Source organism: Neopsephotus bourkii, unplaced genomic scaffold (assembly GCF_033783945.1).
Source record: "Neopsephotus bourkii isolate Nb327-2 ecotype Australia unplaced genomic scaffold, CSIRO-AGI_Nbou_v1 NB_1780, whole genome shotgun sequence".
In the NCBI taxonomy this organism is placed as follows: Eukaryota; Metazoa; Chordata; class Aves; order Psittaciformes; family Psittacidae; genus Neopsephotus; species Neopsephotus bourkii.
The window spans coordinates 11,026,995-11,044,456 of NW_026902254.1; the positions used below are offsets into that span (position 1 = coordinate 11,026,995).

Genomic DNA, 17,462 nt, shown 5'->3' on the forward strand with positions numbered 1-17,462 from the left:
GTTGTAAACGGTCTATTATAAATTACGAAGATTGGAAAAGGAATGAAATTACACATCAAGTAAAAATGGGAAATTATTTCAAAAAGACTTTTGATGGTAATGGTAATATATCAACTGTTGCAAAAGAATTTGCAAAAGGACAGAAAAAGGGGGGGAATTTGAGACAAAGGGGCACAAAATCACAAAATGGAAGATAGAAACCTTTAGAATTAGTTTTAAGTAATGTTAAGTTTGATGGCTTTGTAGCAGCAGCAATGGAAAATTACTGAGGTGCATAATATACAGAGAAAAAAAAAAAGAGTACAGCTAGAGAACATACTGAGAATTCTCACAAGATAAATCGTTATAGTTGGCACAGTTTTAAGAGAATCAGTCTAGAAGAACGGGACACAGGGATAAGAAGTATCCGGGAACCACAGGTGTCCAAGATGGGCTACAGTGAAAGTAACTGATAAGTAGGAGGATAGGAGAATTATTATGTCTCTGGTGCTAATGAACCAATTAACTGGTATGAGCATCTAGTGCGCGTGCTTCAAAGGCTGCCAGAAGTGATGAAGATTGTTGGAAGAAGTAAACTACCCTCAGAGACCACCACCACAATTCTGTACGCATGCAGGGAACTCTCTGAAAAATGATGCAATCCATTTGTAGCCTCATGAATATGTATGTATGCCCAGGGACTATATAAGGATGGCTTGTATAGCAATACGGGGACGCGCGTTAGGTGGAGCTATCTCCCATGTCTCCCGGCGCCGCAATAAAGAATACCTGCTTGTCAGCTTGAAAACTTTTGATAGCAAGTTTGTTCCTGGAGTTTTCTCCAAATCATTACAAACAGAGGAAGAGATTAAGAACAGTAAAAAACCTGCATGATATACAGAAGAACTTGAGAAAATGACAGAAACAGGAAAGCTTTGGGATACATTTTGACTAATTTACAGAAGCTAAAACTACATTTATAGAGAAATAAATGGCAGCACTCAATTTTAAAGAACATTCACATTCTGAGAAATGGTGACTTTAAAGTTACTTTAGCCTCTGAGAATAGAAAACTAATGGAAATATTTGTGAGGAAAAACATTACAAGCTACTTTGAAGAAAGCTGCTTAATTACAGTGGCACAGACTCAAAAAAGCTCATTTAGCTGTAAAATTTGCTTTTCAGATGATACTACAGAAAAAAGGTTGACTATAAGACTGAAGCTGACATTTGATTTCCACTGGGCTCATGTAAACAACCGTATGGAGAGAAAATGTGATGTAAATTGCAGCAGCAAAGAGAAACAGCTGGCACAAGTATATGGTGGACAGAAAATGAAGAGCAGCTAATGAAGCACCACCTGGTACAGAATTTCAGTGACATTTCAGACACAGGAACTTCCAGGCCTTCAGCAGAAATTTGGTTCAGTTGTTTTTTTTTTTTGAACACTGTATCATCAGTCTGGATGTTATTGGAAAATGCTTATAGGCTGAATGGTGGTAGCTACTGACAGAGGAAGCAGAGCAGCTCAGAGTATGTTTCAACGTACCCCTTTCTTTCACTGAAATGAGAGATAGTTAAAACTACATCATTCCAGCTAACCACTGTTTCTATTCTGAAAATATTTATTCTACTTCAGGTCAGTACTGGCAAATACAGCTTCTGACAATTGGCTGGGGTCTGGCTATTCTTCATACAGAGCTAATGAAAGTATTAAATATTAAGTTGAACTTAACAACAGAAGTTTAAAGATGTTTATATGGCCAAACCTGCTAAAATATAAATGTAAGTGTCCGTATAATCCAGCCTACCAAAATTGTAAGTAATACACACTTTATACTCATGAGAGATGTTATAAACGCAAAATATAACAAAGATGAAGGTCCATCTTTTTCAAAAACACCGACAGTCCAAGTCTGGCTCTTCCATATTCCACCAACAAAACCTACTGAGAACACCAGGCATAGTTAGGGGAATGCTGAATTCTTCTAGATAAAAAGTTACACATAAAATCTCAAAACATCCTTGTAATTACCTAGAAGAAGCTTCTTTAATCAGCAGGCTTCAGGCAGTAAATACTTTGAAAAAATAACAATGACACTGCCTTTAATCAGAAGTACTCCCTTCAGCATTCAAGTTGTCCCAGACTTTAGACATCCATGCATTTCATGTTATGTCCACATGGAGTTTCAAAAAATGCATTTTTAAACTGAAACATCAGTTACTTCAATCATGTCTGCTACAGAAAAATTGGTAACTAGCAAAAAATATTCCACAGCTTAATTCAAGGGGAAATAATGTTCATAGTTACAATTACCACAAGTGACAGTCAGGCTCAAAGACTCTATTCCTCAGTTGTTATATTCAAGGGGTAACAGGCTGACATAACAGAGAAAATTAAGTCCCTATCCTTAAAAGCAGTTCAAACTTCAACTTATCAACCATTAAAAGGTAGAAGTTATTACAATAATTTTTCACTAGTAATTTTTCTGTTTCCTTTTCACATTGAGATTTTCTAGCATGCAGAAATTTTTAGTATATTTTTCCTTTATTTAATAGTTCATACAGAAATCTGAAGCATTTGGTCATGTAAGGTCTTCAGCAATGCAAAACAAGACTAAACAAGTATTTCTATGTTTGATTTCACAATATCAATCCTCAGAATTGATATGTCTATGGGTACCAAACGAATTAGCCTTTTCTTCGTACCTGAAGTTTCTTTTCTTACATAGGACTGTGCCATCTTGGTAACTGAGGAGCTCAATCCATCTATTAAACTCATCCAGGATACAGCCTGAATGAGCCCACTGCAAACACAATGATTTCAATTCAAATTTCCAAGATAGTGCCATAATAGACAGGCTCTTTCTCCGGGTGTTTGTAAAGCTGTGGAAGGATTGTGGAGTGGAATCAGATACAAAGGAAAATGATACACTCCACTGCAGCTAATAAAGCTGTACCACACTGTAGCCACAGATACTTAAGAGAAGTAAAATCACATTCAGGTCAGCCCTTACCTTGCTCAAGGAAGCATTTAGCTTCCCCATTCCTCATCTGAATATTATTAACAGAAAAAAAAAAAAAAAGTTCAAATTCTCCTTTACAGAGTACCTGAATATGATGGTTTGGGTGTCTGAATCAGCATCTGACACACACATGTTTGGGCATGTAAGAAAGGGAGAATTTAAGTGGCTCCTTCCTTCAGCATCCCAGCTAATGGCTAGGTCAGAAGGCTTCCTATGCAGTAGGACTCCAAGCCTCCCTTCCTAATCCATTTCAGAATGGACACCCTTGGAGTCCTGGTAGGACTCCAAGCCTCCCTTCCGAATCCATTTCAGAAATAACTTAAGTGCTTAATTTGGGACAGAAGAGTACATCTGGGATCCAACAACCTTGCCCTAAATTCTTAAAATGGTAATACTGCTTCTTACGTGACACAATGCCTGAGTGTGGGCCTGGAAGCAACCAGAGAACACTCTGGTCAGGCCTTGGAAATCATAGCCATGATGTAATAGTTTACTTTATAAACTATCTGAGAAAGTACTTAATGCAGCAAAAACTTAAACATAAACCCAGGTCATAACACAATTCAGTGAAATTTAAATCAGTGACATGTCATATCTAAGAGACTCAGTATGAGACTCCATAGTTCCGCTGAGAATCTCTCCTACATCATATCTAAGTATCAAGCACTTATTTTCCACATTCTTTGGATAACTTTTTTTCCCATAGGATGAAAAAAGCAGTTTCAAATGTATAGATTTAAATACAATTCCTACTGCATTTCTTTTTAGCCCTTTCACTCCACTTAAAGTACAAAGTGCTATTTTCTTCAATTTTGTAAGTTCTACTTGTACAAGCATTCTCTCTGAAACTAAAAGGAATCATTCTAGCAATATGTTAAGAATGAATGAGAACAAATTTGACAGTTGCTTACCACCTAATAAAATAGTAAGCCCTGTCACTGCTGCCTTCCAAATCTTAAGTTCTATAAAAGTACTGTAAATCATCTCTTCCTATTTATAAGGCCTGGATGGATAAGCGAAGAGCACCTGACTGAATTCAGATGTACAAAGCAAGCATAGAAGAGACAGAAGCAGGGCACGTAACCCAAGAAAAGTGTAGAGTATAGTACAGTGTCCCACTGTATACGGATGAGATGAGAAAAAGCAAGGCAGACCCCAAGTTGAAGCTTGCAAGGGATATGAAGGGCAACAGGAAAGGATTCTACAAGCATAACAGTAGAAGAAACTACAGAAAATATGGCCCCACTGCTGAACAGGGCAAAGGACCAAGCGACAAATCACACATGAAAGGTAAAGGTACTCAGTGCTGCCATCACCTCAGTCTTTGCTGATAAGACTGGCCTTCAGGAATCCTAGGCCCCTTAAACCAGAGGAAAGGTCTGGACCAAGGAAGATTATCCTCAGTGGGGGAGGACCATGTTAAGAAGCACTTAAAGAAACCAGATGTCCATAAATCGATGAGTCCTGACAAATAAGACACACAAGTGCTGAGGGATCTCACTGATGTCGCTATAAAGTCACTCTCAATTAACTTTGAAGAGTCACGATGACTGGGAGATGTTATCAAAGACTGGAAAAGCATAAGTATCAAACCTATCTCCAAAAAGGCCAAGACAGAAAACCTGGGGAGGTACAGGCTGGTCAAACTCACCTCAGTCCCTGGGAAGGTGAGAGAGAAAATCCTTCTGAAGAGCATTTCCAGACACATGGATGAGAACAAGGTGACTGGGATTAGTCACCATGGACTTTTGAGGGGGAAATTATACTTAATCAGACTGGCAGTCCTCCACAGTAAGGATACTATGGATAAAAGGGTAGCAACAGATGTTTTTTTACCTCAGTTTGAGTAAAGTCTTTGACAGTGTCTTCTATAACATCATCCATCAACAAGCTGAGAAAGTACAGGCTAAATAAATAGACAGCAATGTCTATTTATGAATAGACATAGTGAATTAAAAACTGGATTAACAGCCAGTAGACCATTACTTGAACATTAGGAAAAGGTTCTTCACTAAGAGGGCGATCAGTCACTGGAACAGGTTCCCCAGGGAAGTGGTCAAGCCTGTCAAGATTTCAAGAAGCATCTGGATCACGCTCTTAGCCACATGATTCAGTTTTAGGTAGCCCTGCAAGCACCAGGCAGTTGGGACTGGATGATCCTTCTGGATGTCTTACAACTTGAAATATTCTATGATTCTAAAATAATTCTGTGATTAGATAGCAGATTTTGTTATTTTGTTCCATTTTTAAGGTTAAACTTATATTGCTGTTATTTTTGTAAAGAATTTAAAGCTTAGCCACGTGTCATGAGAAGCAAGCCAGAGTCTATTAACACAGTAGGTGTAACCATGAATTCAGAAAGGTGATTGTTAATGCTAAAGACTTTGCTGACAGCAAAGTAAGAATTTTTAAAATCCTGGTTCAATCTATCTTTAACTCCACCTCCCACCAACCTGAAGAATGCCAGGGAAAACAGTCCAAACAGGCCGAATTATTCATAAAGGTTCCAATTCAATTATAAAGTTCAAACTTTGAAAGACTAGCTTTTAACGTGCTAGATAGAAGTTTTAGTAAAAACCTTACGAGTTTTAGAAAGACTACACTTCTATTTTAAACAAACAAAAGTATCTTTTTTCTTCAATTGGCAGCCTTCTAAATACAGTACACCTCATAAAGGTGATTTTGCAGTGGTATCTGGGGTAGAAAAATCACAGAATAAAACCAGTTTATTTGGTTCTTCTCTATATTTCTCACAGCTTCACATTTAGACTAACACACCTAGCCAGCAGTTGCTACTGTATTATTCATCAGCAGCCTTTCAGTTTTCTTTCTACCTTTTTCTCCCTATTTATGCCTCTACTCAATCTTCCCTACTCATGAAAACTCCTCTTGTATCATTCTAACTTCTCCAGAAGGTAGTAAAAGCATTTAATGATTACAACTTTCCAAGCTACTCAGAAAATGTTAATAGTGGAACATGCTGTAACAAGAAATTTTGTTTTGTTTTGGGTTTTTTTCTAAAACTACAAAAAACAAATTAAAAATTTACGCATCTTCACTATCTTAGGCTTCAAAATTTTATTCTCTGATCTCAGTAAGGCCCTTTTCACGGATCCCACAATTAATAAATTCCTTTAAGAATACTTCAACCCCTGCTTTGCAGAATGCCCTTAGGGACATCAAATTTGGTTAGGGTTTTTTTGCCATTACCAAGGCAGATGTTTCTATTCTGCAAGACAGACATTAGAAATAAAGTTTAAACTGCTTCCCAGTGACATCTCACCAGGCACCAGAAAGAGGAAACAGACATTCTACCTTCTATATGTACATTCACAGTGGGCCATTATGGGCAGAAAGGTTCATGCCATTCTGACTCAGACAATAAGAACTATGAGATAAAAATAAGACTCCAGAGAGCAATTCATAGAACATGCAATTTTGACATGTATTTGCAGGATTCTGTATTCTTAGTAATAGCTTACGAGGTACCACAGAACTGTTGCTGGAATGTGGAAGGCAGACAACAGACAAAAGACTACAGGTTTCTTTTTCTCATGCTAGCTTGCTGTTAGTTTCTAAGGCTCTGCAAGCAACAAAATCACTGAAAGCTTCTCCACCACTTCAGATTTCTGAAAAAAGCTTTTAAGCTCCATACATTTCCTTTTACCTCTTAATTCAACCACCTTGGCAGTGTCATGAAACTTACCAATTTTTGCTTGAATTAGGACTGTACACAAATGTCATTCAGACTGTGAAATATGTTATCACTTCACTGTTCTTACCACTCTGAAGTGATTCAAAACTTGTTAAAGGTAAGACTGGAACTCAAGATGCTAAAAGGCAGCATGAGATCTCCCATTTACTTGTGCCGTATCCCAGAATTCAGTTTGACTGATAAGCTATGTGCCTAAAGCTTCCCCTAATACTATTTGTGCTTTGGGGTTCTAGAACTTGTCACAAAACAGGATGCGGCTAAAGGTTCAGATGCCTTAAATTCAAAGGGACGATGAAACTCTAATGAAGAGAAACCATGTACACCCAAAGCTCATTAAATAATAACAGTATTAATATACACTTGAAAGTATTCAATACACGTTTAAAACTAGACAGAGACAGGTCATAACTTTCACATTTCTAAATGTTGACCATTTCCTTCTATTACAATTTATAAAGCACGGTAAAAGCACGTAACAATCTGTATGTTATCCCAGTGCTCACGTCAGAACGTAATTCCACAGTATGCTTTACAAAGAACTGTTTTGCTTCATCAGTTTATGCCTCCTCTTTTATTTCACTTCATTTCCCTCAGTTCAACAATACTTGTCACTACACAAACCTGAAATTTACATTTAGAAATCCAGGTATAAAAGCCTGTAAACAACAAAATAGTCTTTGTTGAACCTGTCTTCATGCCAGTTGATATTTCTCACTTACCTGAGTGTCTTTCCACCTGGTAATAAAGCTGTTCTCTATATCCATTTGTTTGACCTGGTCTTCATTTATCTGTTTGAAGTGGATCATTTCTGATCAGTTAATAAGTATAACAGGGCTAGTATAAAATTTACAACATAAACTAGCTAACAGTAATAAAATAAGCTAAGATAAATACAAATATAGATGCTTACATCTAAGAGTAATAATAATGTAACAATAGTAAATATAATTGTAATTAACAATTATATTTTTATATAATATCTTGCTTATCTGCTTTATCAGTCAGAAACAGCACTTTGTTGATGGGACTCACTACAGTAAACATTACCAAATACATATTGGAAGAGAGAGGACTCCATGAAAAACTGCTAAACAGTTTCACAGTGGCACAAGTGAACTCTAAACAAAATGGCTAATACAAATTGCTGCTAGTAGCATCTTCTCTATGCAGCTGGATTTAATATTCTTTCTAGATAAGTATCCACTTTCTCTAGTCTTTACTGTAACCACAGCTCAGAGACTAAAAACACAATTCTTCCATGCTTCAGCTCTGATCAGGCCCATAAAATTTGAATAGAAGTATTATTTTTAACAGTCAATCTTAAAATTTTCTTAAAATTAGTATGCTGTTATAAGCAAGAAGAATGTGTACTGATTTGGCAAAAAGCAGCTCACAGCAATACTGTAAATAAATTCTTTTCTGCACAGGCTAAGCTAGCTGGGAAATGAAATTTAAAGCAGACAAAGAACAATGCCCACTGAATTACAGTTTAAAAGCCCTGTGAATTCTCAGAAAGTGTAGGTCATCTCTAAGAAGATTTCTATATTTTAGTGTGTCTAACAGCTGAGCAATTAGGACTCTTCTATATAAAAGATACCTACATCAAAAAGTTGCACATAATTTTTAATTAGGTCTTCAATTACATTGACTTCTTCACTAGTTTGGCCTTTAGTTTGAAATAAGCATGAGGAAAACACCATGGCTAGATTGTGAGGGTTCATATGATTGATTTCAGAACACTTCTGCACCCTGTTGAAGGAAAAATAAACATATTTAGAAGGTTTCGTTAATTGTCTGACACTCCTCTACAGAATATGGAGTGCATTTTAAAAATAATTACATTGAATTCAATTAAAAAATCTAATACTATTTTTATATTTATTTCTTCATATTCTTTATCTCACATATCATTACAGAATGAAAACTTGTGCTTTCTATCTGCATCTCAAATGATACAAAAAAATATTTAGAATAGAACAGAATAGAAACAGAACAGAATATTTCAGCTTGAAGGGACCTACACAATCTGACGGTCTGATCATTTAGATGCTGACCAAAAGTTAATGCCTATGGTCCTGGTTTCAGCTGGGATAAAAATTGATTTTCTTCTTAGTACAGTGTTGTGGATTTGGATTTAGGGTGAGAATAATGTTGATAACACACCACTGTTTTAGCTGCTGCTAAGTAGTGCGTACCCTAAGTTAAGGACTTTTCAGTCTCATGCTCTGCCAGTGAGGAGGGGCACATGAAGCCAGGAGAGAGCAGGGAGAGAGCAGAGACAGGACACCTGATCCAAACTAGCCAAAAGGGTATTCCATACCACAGCACATCATGCTCAGTAGATGAACTGGGGGGAATTACCTGGAAGGGATCAATAACTGCTCGGGTTGTGCTGGGTCTTGGTCAGTGGGTGGTGAGCAATTGTATTGTGCACCACTTTGGTTTCTTGAGGTTTAGTCCTCTTTTTCCTATTACTATTTATTATTATTTATTTCTATTATTGAACTGTTCTTAACATGTTTTCCTTTTACGATTGTCCTCCCCATGCCACAGAGGATGGAGAAATGTAAGCAAGTGACTCTCAGTTGCCAGCTGGGGTTAAACCACAACAGCATGCTAAGGGCACTGCTCCATCGCCCCTTAAACATTCACAAGTATGGTGCATCGACCAGCTCTTTAGGAAGCCTGTTCCAGTATCTGGCTACCCTCTTGATAAAGAAATGTTTCCTAACATCAAGTCTGAATTGAACCTCCCCAGATACAGCTTTGAACCATTCCCACACATCCTATCACTGGATCCCAGGGAGAAGAGATTAGCGTGTCTCTCTTCCCTTCCCCTCTTCAGGAAGCTTTAGAGAGCAATAATGTCATCACTCAGGCTGCTTTTCTCCACACTAGACAAAGCCAAAGTCCTCAGTCACTCCCATAAGAAATTTCTTTCAGCCCTTTCACCAGCTTTTCTACCCTCATCTGGATTCATTCAAGGACCTTAACACCCTTTATAAATTCTGAGGCACAAAACTGCACACAGTACTCAATCTGAGGCTGCACCAATGCTAAATGCAGCTTTGCCATATTATGTTATGTAAGCATACCCTAGAATTTATGATCTAATATCAAACAGAATGTGGAAAGAAATGTGATCATTCTTAGTTTCTATACTTACGGTAAAGTTTTCATGTCAGTTCTGCTGTTTACATAATGTGTCCTCAATTAGAGGCAAACACTTTACGAGTATCACAGACTTGTGGCTGTTTCACACACGAATTCAAACTTCTTTCAGAATGGATACAATAGCATATAAATATATCTAAACTGGACATACTTAGAAACATCATTAAACACAATACTTACTAGCATAATTTTCCCCATAATGGCACCAATCAATTTCATAATCATATAAATAGTTTTTAAAATACATCTAAACACAATATCCTGTAAGAAAAGGATCTACACATTCTCTACCCACTACAGTTTACCAGGAATATAATTTGACTTATTCAATAGATAATATAATGTAGAACATTACTATTTAACCACGGCAGAATCACCCAAGTCACACATTTTTTTATACATTTGCTGCTGTTTATTTGATCTAGGAATAAAACGTTATCTTTGCTTCTTAACAAAGTTTATATTTTGGATATTCTCTACCACTACCTCACTAGCTGCAAAATGAAACATTGATGAAAAACAGAAATGGTAGCTAATTCTTAAAGTTATGATGTGCAATACAGATTGCAAAAAAGGACATTTTCCCTTTAAAAATCTTTTCATTTCAGGAAGCATTTGCAACAATCCTCAAGAAGAGTAGCAGACTGGGGTAAAAAGAGTTTGTATAAAGGAAGTGGCATGAAAATTTAGCATACTTGGACATACACACTGGAAGTTCTCTCACTGCTAAGCTGTTCCATCCCATTGATATTTATAGATACCTACTGCTAAAACTAATACCAAAGAAACACATTATGAATTAAAGGGAATCAAATTTAATTAATTGTCACAACTAGACAGTCTTCTGATGCTTCCTAATTAATGAAACAAGCCACATTTCATTTATTGTAGAGTTATACTGAGAGCACATTACAAGAATTTCTCTGCTATAGAACATCATTCGCATTGACCTGTAGAGATGTTCAATTAAAGCAGCCAAAGTTGCCCTGTTGACTGGCGGAAGCGTCCGAATAAAAGCTCCATACTTCCTCACACGTTCCTTTTCATTCTGTGTATCTGCCAGAAAGTAATAATCATTAAGCATTAATAACAATGCACACTGAAAACCAGTAGCAGTCCTCATTATCTATATTGGCATCATCTAGCCATTTAAAATTACAGTTTACCCTATCAACCTCTTCCTCATAAAAGCAGTACTGACAATCTACTAACAAAGCCTATTACTATACACCAGCTCAGGGAAATGGTAGCAGCAATAAAGAAGGACATTTTTATATTCAAGCACCATTTGCTACATTTTAAGACCAAATCCCAGTATAGAAATTATTTCCTTCTCTCACAGGATATTTAACCTGTAGTCTACATGTGCGTATATGTGACTGCACCTACATATGCACAAGTACAAATATACTTCTAAGACTTCCCAGAGATGAGTAATGAAAAGACCTTTTCATCTTTTAAATTTTTATCAGATAAGTGTCTCAAGGCCCAAAGTAGTCTAAATATCCAAATATATAAGACTGAGGAGAGCAAAAGGGAAGAGGTGGTGAATAAGTTGTACGAAGTTACATAGCTGAATAGTGGCAGAGCGATGACTGGAATTCCAGCCTTGGGAATTTTGAGTATCTGAGACATAGCCACAGCTCTCCACCTTCAAGTTCATTCTGCCTCCCTGTGCTGCACAATCCTGCTCAGGGCATAAGCAAAGTTAATGTAAATTTTATTTATGTTTTTCTTTTCAGTCCCTTGCTTCTTTCAAGTTTCTGAACAGAAAGAATGCGGAACTCTTATCTCTTCCAGCTGATTGCTATCATTCTCTAACTACTGCACTAAGTTTTGATTTCTTCAGTAATTGGAAGATAAAATAAATGAACAAAGAACAAAAAAACAGTTTAAAGATTTTCTACTCTATTTTCCTAAGTGTTTCAGTCTTCCCATAAGTACTTTCACTGTCACTTAATTTTAACAGGACAGGATTCTCTGCTGTAAAGCTGAAGCAGAATTCTAGCCCCATGTGCAAATCACGAAGTTGAATCACTGTAAGACCACTATACAGTTTCACAAAAGAGCTAATTAAATCTCAATTGCTGCAGATACAGCTTTCTTTTTCTGATTTCTGATGAGAGCGATCTTGTGGCAAGTGAATAAATTCTTAATATTCTTTCCTATAGTTTGTTCAAATTGAGGTTGAAGTTCAAAAATGTGTAATATTCATGCTTGAATCTCCCACAGTTCTAGTGGTTCATAATAAAGCAACCTCCATAAATTTGAATTTTTAATATCTTTTTTTTTAAGACAGAATTTGCCACACAGTAAATAAGCCTGTGTTATTTCAATGCATTAATGCAGAAATTGATGTTCTATCTTAGCTTTTCCTACAAATCTCTTACTGCTACACATCATTTGCAACTTTATAGCGCAGTCTGGGGGGGGGGAAGTTTATTTCTTGTAGTGTGCAAATACCACAATACAGAAACAAATATAACCGAAATATAGCTACTTTGTAAGAACACTATCAAAATAATTACAATTTATGTAATGAGCAACTAATTAATGTATTAGCAATCTCATGGCTCTGTTTTCAAGCATATAGAGACATGTCCTCATGTTTTAAATACATCACTAATTGTTTTCCTTCAAGTTAAATTAATGTTTCTAGAGAAATGGAAAACAAGTAACAGTTGTTGAGAAGTTTACACTGTACATAACTTTATGTGAATGCTCACTGAAGATACTTGAAGGTATTAAGCAGTAAGACACTCATTTACCAGCAATGCAAATGATAGCATCAACAATTTGCCACTTTCAAACTGAAGTCTACACACGGTCAAAAGACAGAGTACATGCTTTTCTCCCACTCTAGCATACATATATTCCTTGAATTATCTATTTCTTGCTTCCATGAAGTGTTGTCACTTCTTACCTCAGCTAATCCAACTACAACACAGTGCAATACTGGTCTACTATTTAGAGATACACTGTCAAAAAAACATCACTATTTGTTATTATTATTCTGGTTCACATAAAGGCAATAATATCACCTCTGACTAACAAAGTCTATTGCATCCAGGCTCTAAACATTTTTTTACTTATTACAATTGTTTTGTCAATTATCAATTAACATAGGACAACACATGGCACGTAATTAACAACCCCCTCAAATTTTATACTGAAAATTTATATACAAACTTTCTTGTATCGAGTCCTATTGAGTATATTACCTAATGCCGAGATCCAAAATGGATAAAGCTCTTTAGTGAGAAGTGCATCATCTATTTGAGAAAGAAAACCTTTCAGTACGTCAGCCACATCTTCAAGCTGGTGTCTTCCTGCTCTTAGTTTAACACTCCTTGCATCTTTTTTGAAGCTTTCCAGCAGTTCAGCCACACTGGAAGTATCACCACTCTTCAAGTAGATCTGCTTGCTACCTAAACCTAATTTACAGAAACATAGGACAGAAAAATAAATAAATGTAAAATCAATAATTCTTTCAAAAACTCCATAGGTTATTATGTGAAAAGCACATCTGGCTGTCAAACACACTGTTTTTCATACTAAAATCTCTCTGCCTTTTGCACATTTTCACTTTGTAGTAAAAAAGCTGCCACATCTGCTAACACTAAACCAGACCCCTTTGCAAAAATACATACCATAACATCAAGCAAGCCTGGGCTCACAATTTCAGGAGTACTTTACAGGCAGCTCAAACACCAAAATCTTTTCAGGACTTCTTCAAACAATAGTTCCAAACAGCACAGTAAAGGAAATAAGTTCTGATGGCTGGTATTATATTAAACATAAAACAAAGCTGTTTTTATGAGCAAAGCTCCTGTTATTTTATTACCCTACTGATCCACTCAACTTAGCACTAAGTATTATCATATTCATCCAAACTGAAACATTTCACTCTTAAAATACTCAAGATCAGTTGAAAGTATTCAATTTTTCTAATTTTTCTCATATGTAGGAAGACATCACGTAGCCACTAGTCTTATATTTAACAACCACCAGAGCCCAAAGCCAACTTAAAAAGAAAATTCACAGTCTAAACCAAAGTCGAGACTACCTCCAATTACTGCATATGAGAGTAGCCAAACCATTTTATTTTATTTTTTTAAACTTGTGGAAGTTTGGCCTAGATGAGCACTCCATTTTCTCTTTGAAAAGTGTTTCCTGCGTTACCCACATCTCTTGAAAGATAATCTTTTTTTACACAAAACCTGGCTTTTTTTATTTACCTGTCAAATAAAGTACTCTGTCAAAAACTATGAAATCGCATCTTACGTTCTTGCAATTCACCTTTCCTGTAATGCCCACAAGCACTAGCATTTGATACTGCTTTTGTGTCATTACTGCCAAGAACAGCTGTGGGACTCAATTGTGTCTGTCATCTGCAGACCACAACTAAAGATCAAACCTTTACCATGCTGACACAAAAACATGTATGTATATAACTAATGCATACAAATATTTATTCAGTTTTCAAATGAGTATTATATCACCCAGTAACACTGATCCTGAAAGAAACTATAGTTTTCAATAAATATCTAACAATGTAAATTTTGGCGCATGAAAGAGTTTAAACTGCAGTTGGAATAATGCCTGTTGCTAGTAATTTATATAAAAAAAAAAGTTTAGGTTTTTTTTTCTTGATTTTAGGCAATAGTTAATATATAAAAGCTAATTTAATAAGAGCTGATGTTGTGGGGGCTTAGATACTACACAAGTGATCTTAGGTTGAATAAAATTCACTCTACTTACCATACTGTGTAACAAATGCTATACAGCTGTTCACTATAATAGGAACATCATTTTTGCTGAGCTGCTGATCTTGTAATGCATTACCATCTGTACCTGCTGCTTTTTCAATTGCAGTATACCAAACCATGAAATCCAGCTTTGTATGGCCATGGATGTATAAAGTCCTGAAAAGTATAAAAATTATTTTGAATACCGGAAAGAAAGAGAAAACTGATGTTCTTCTACTACAGCAACCAAGGAGACACCTGGAAAAAAACATGAAATACTTAGAAACAAGGCCCCTTCCACCACGAAAAGCTGTGGTGGTGGCCTATTGCTACTGTACCTTTTTTTTCCCAACTGCATTTGTACTAGCAGTGTCACAATAAATGAAGGAAGATCCACAAACCTTTCAAAGGTTTTCACAGGCCTTTGAGAGGACCTGATCCACATTTTAATTATTCTTCTTCAGTCTTGCTCCTACACTGTGCATTCATAAGTCCAAGCCACAATAAAGAGGAAAACAGATTTAGAGACAACTTCCAATACTGGAAAAGGCTCTTCTTCCTTCTTTTCAGTTACTACCCCCCAAACAGGCCCTCCTTTCACATGGGAGCTCAGACATACTGAACTTCCCTTTTTCACATGTGTCAAAAGAGTCACCCCTCAGGAGATCACAGAGCTAAGTCATACGTATGAAAAAAAGAGTTGAAGAATAAGCTAATGCAACATTTTAATTACTGGTTTATTTCAAAGCATGTATCTGTTCTGATTTTAATTTCTTGTAATTTCACTTTTATGAACATTCCCATTCTAGCATTCCTACCTCAATAGAAAGGGAGGATGCAGTTGATGCACGCACACAGACCCAGGATCTGAAGTTTCCTCAGAACATACAGACTTAGCCATTCAGCAGAGGAGTAGGAGACACTACCGAAGCCCCTTTTCAAGAAAACCTCTACTTCATGACTTCAAGCCATATAAAGCATCACACATGCGTGGCTAGTAGAAACACTCAGCCTCTCTCTTCCAGTAACAAAAAGCAGTAATTTGCATAAAGCTCTCAATTTTTTGCACCAAAATAGTGTACCTAATTCAGTATTTTCAAGTACTTTCTGAAGACCTGTCAGAACTGATATCCTACATGAGCAGCTCTCAATCAATGGCTTCCAAACAGCACATCACCCTGGCATCCTGTGGTATAGGTGCAACCATATACAAGAGGAAATGAAAAAGTCTGAACTAAGTGGAAAAGAGTCTGACAGCGCATGCTACACTATTCTTTCAGTACTATCATTCACAGTTTAGCAGCTATTAAGACTATGACCAACAAAAGATTTATAGTGCTTCCCAACACAAGAGATGCGCACATATATGTATACTACTGTGTTTTTGTTTTCCCTGCTAAACACCAGGATTTACATTACAGTATTATTCAATGGGATAAATGGAAGTCTCAACTGATTATTTTTTGTTATCTAAAGAATTATGTACAGGAAGCAGCATACTGTAAAGTGAAAACATTATTACTTCCAAACAAGAGCAACTCTGCAGTATAGCAATGAATCCATACCAGAGGAGCAGAGAGGAAATATAGTAGTGTATTTAACTTCAGAGGTAATATAAACTTATATGTATTTTTTCACAGATATATAGAAGTCTAAATCATGTGCCTGACAATCAACTGCCATGAGATACGCATTACCTAAACTATGCGAAAGAGGACTATTTTGTATTCTGTGGATCTTTCCTTCTTCCCCTCTGTGCGTGACATTAGAAAAAAAACATGAGAACTGCAAGACATGATGCTTCTCATTGTTTCTAAGATTTGAAAAGGTGTTGAGAAAAATTCAAATTACAGAGGAAGAGGTTAATAAATAAGAAAGAAAACAGGGTATCTGTTTAAGTAGCAGCCATATAGCACTGATAGTCATGAAAAGAGAAGGTGCTGGTAAAAAAATTAAATGTGAAAACCCTTGCTGCTTCTTCACAGAAGGCAACTAACTTAAATATATATATATATTCACCCTGTTAAAAATCTCCAGCATGGTCACCTAAAATAGTCAGATAAGACAGAGAACAAATTTCAGCATTTACTACACACCATAAAAGAGGGGAAGGGAGAAAACGAAATGAAACCAGTATGAGAGGCAGTTCAGAATTCAGTCAATTTACTGTGGAAGTGGCTCAGAAAGCCTTAGGAAGGGTGAGAAAGAGGCATTGGCACAATTCAGTGCTTCCAGCAAGTGATTATAATAATCTACATGTCTGAAAATAGAGGCACTAAGAAGGTATGCATTACTCTGAAATTATACTGGAATAATCAAATTGCAATTAAAGCATGGAAATTACACTAAGAACTACAGATATGTAACAAAAGTCAGCAACGTTTTAAGGGTCTTATCTCCAGCTCATCATACTGCAACCACTAGTCCTTTCACTTGTCTGAGTTTTATGTTTAGGTTATTTCTGGATTCAAGGATTCTGTGCTCAAGACTGTGTTTTACAGGAAATCTTAATGCTATGATCAATGGGTTAAGAAAAAAAAAGCACCGTAATTAATGAACCATCAGCATAAAGAAGTTGTGCTAGTATGTAGGGAAGGTTAATTATCTATAATAAGAAAGAGTTAATTACAAGAGAAGGGGGAAAAAAACAAAAGCACCATCTTGGAGCAGATTCTCCTGGAAGGCATGCTAAGGCACATGAAAAACAAAAAAGTGCTTGGTGACAGCCAGCATGGCTTCATTAAGGGGAAATCCTGCCTGACCAATTTGGTGGCCTTCTATGGTGGGGCTACGGAACTGATGGACAGGGGTAGAGCAGGT

At 36.5% G+C, this 17,462-nt stretch overlaps 1 protein-coding gene across 1 annotated transcript in view; it reads right to left on the minus strand.

The window, feature by feature from the left end:
* The window catches only part of ARAP2 (ArfGAP with RhoGAP domain, ankyrin repeat and PH domain 2), a 124,845-nt gene that overhangs the window by 34,882 nt on the left and 72,501 nt on the right, over positions 1 to 17,462 (minus strand). Inside the window, exons 19-23 of the mRNA XM_061379703.1 lie at positions 14,656 to 14,819; positions 13,116 to 13,328; positions 10,845 to 10,950; positions 8,322 to 8,469; positions 7,440 to 7,508 (exon numbers count right to left, since the gene is read on the minus strand). Of these exons, the coding sequence (XP_061235687.1) occupies positions 7,440 to 7,508; positions 8,322 to 8,469; positions 10,845 to 10,950; positions 13,116 to 13,328; positions 14,656 to 14,819 (700 nt within the window). The remainder of the gene's footprint in view (positions 1 to 7,439; positions 7,509 to 8,321; positions 8,470 to 10,844; positions 10,951 to 13,115; positions 13,329 to 14,655; positions 14,820 to 17,462) is intronic.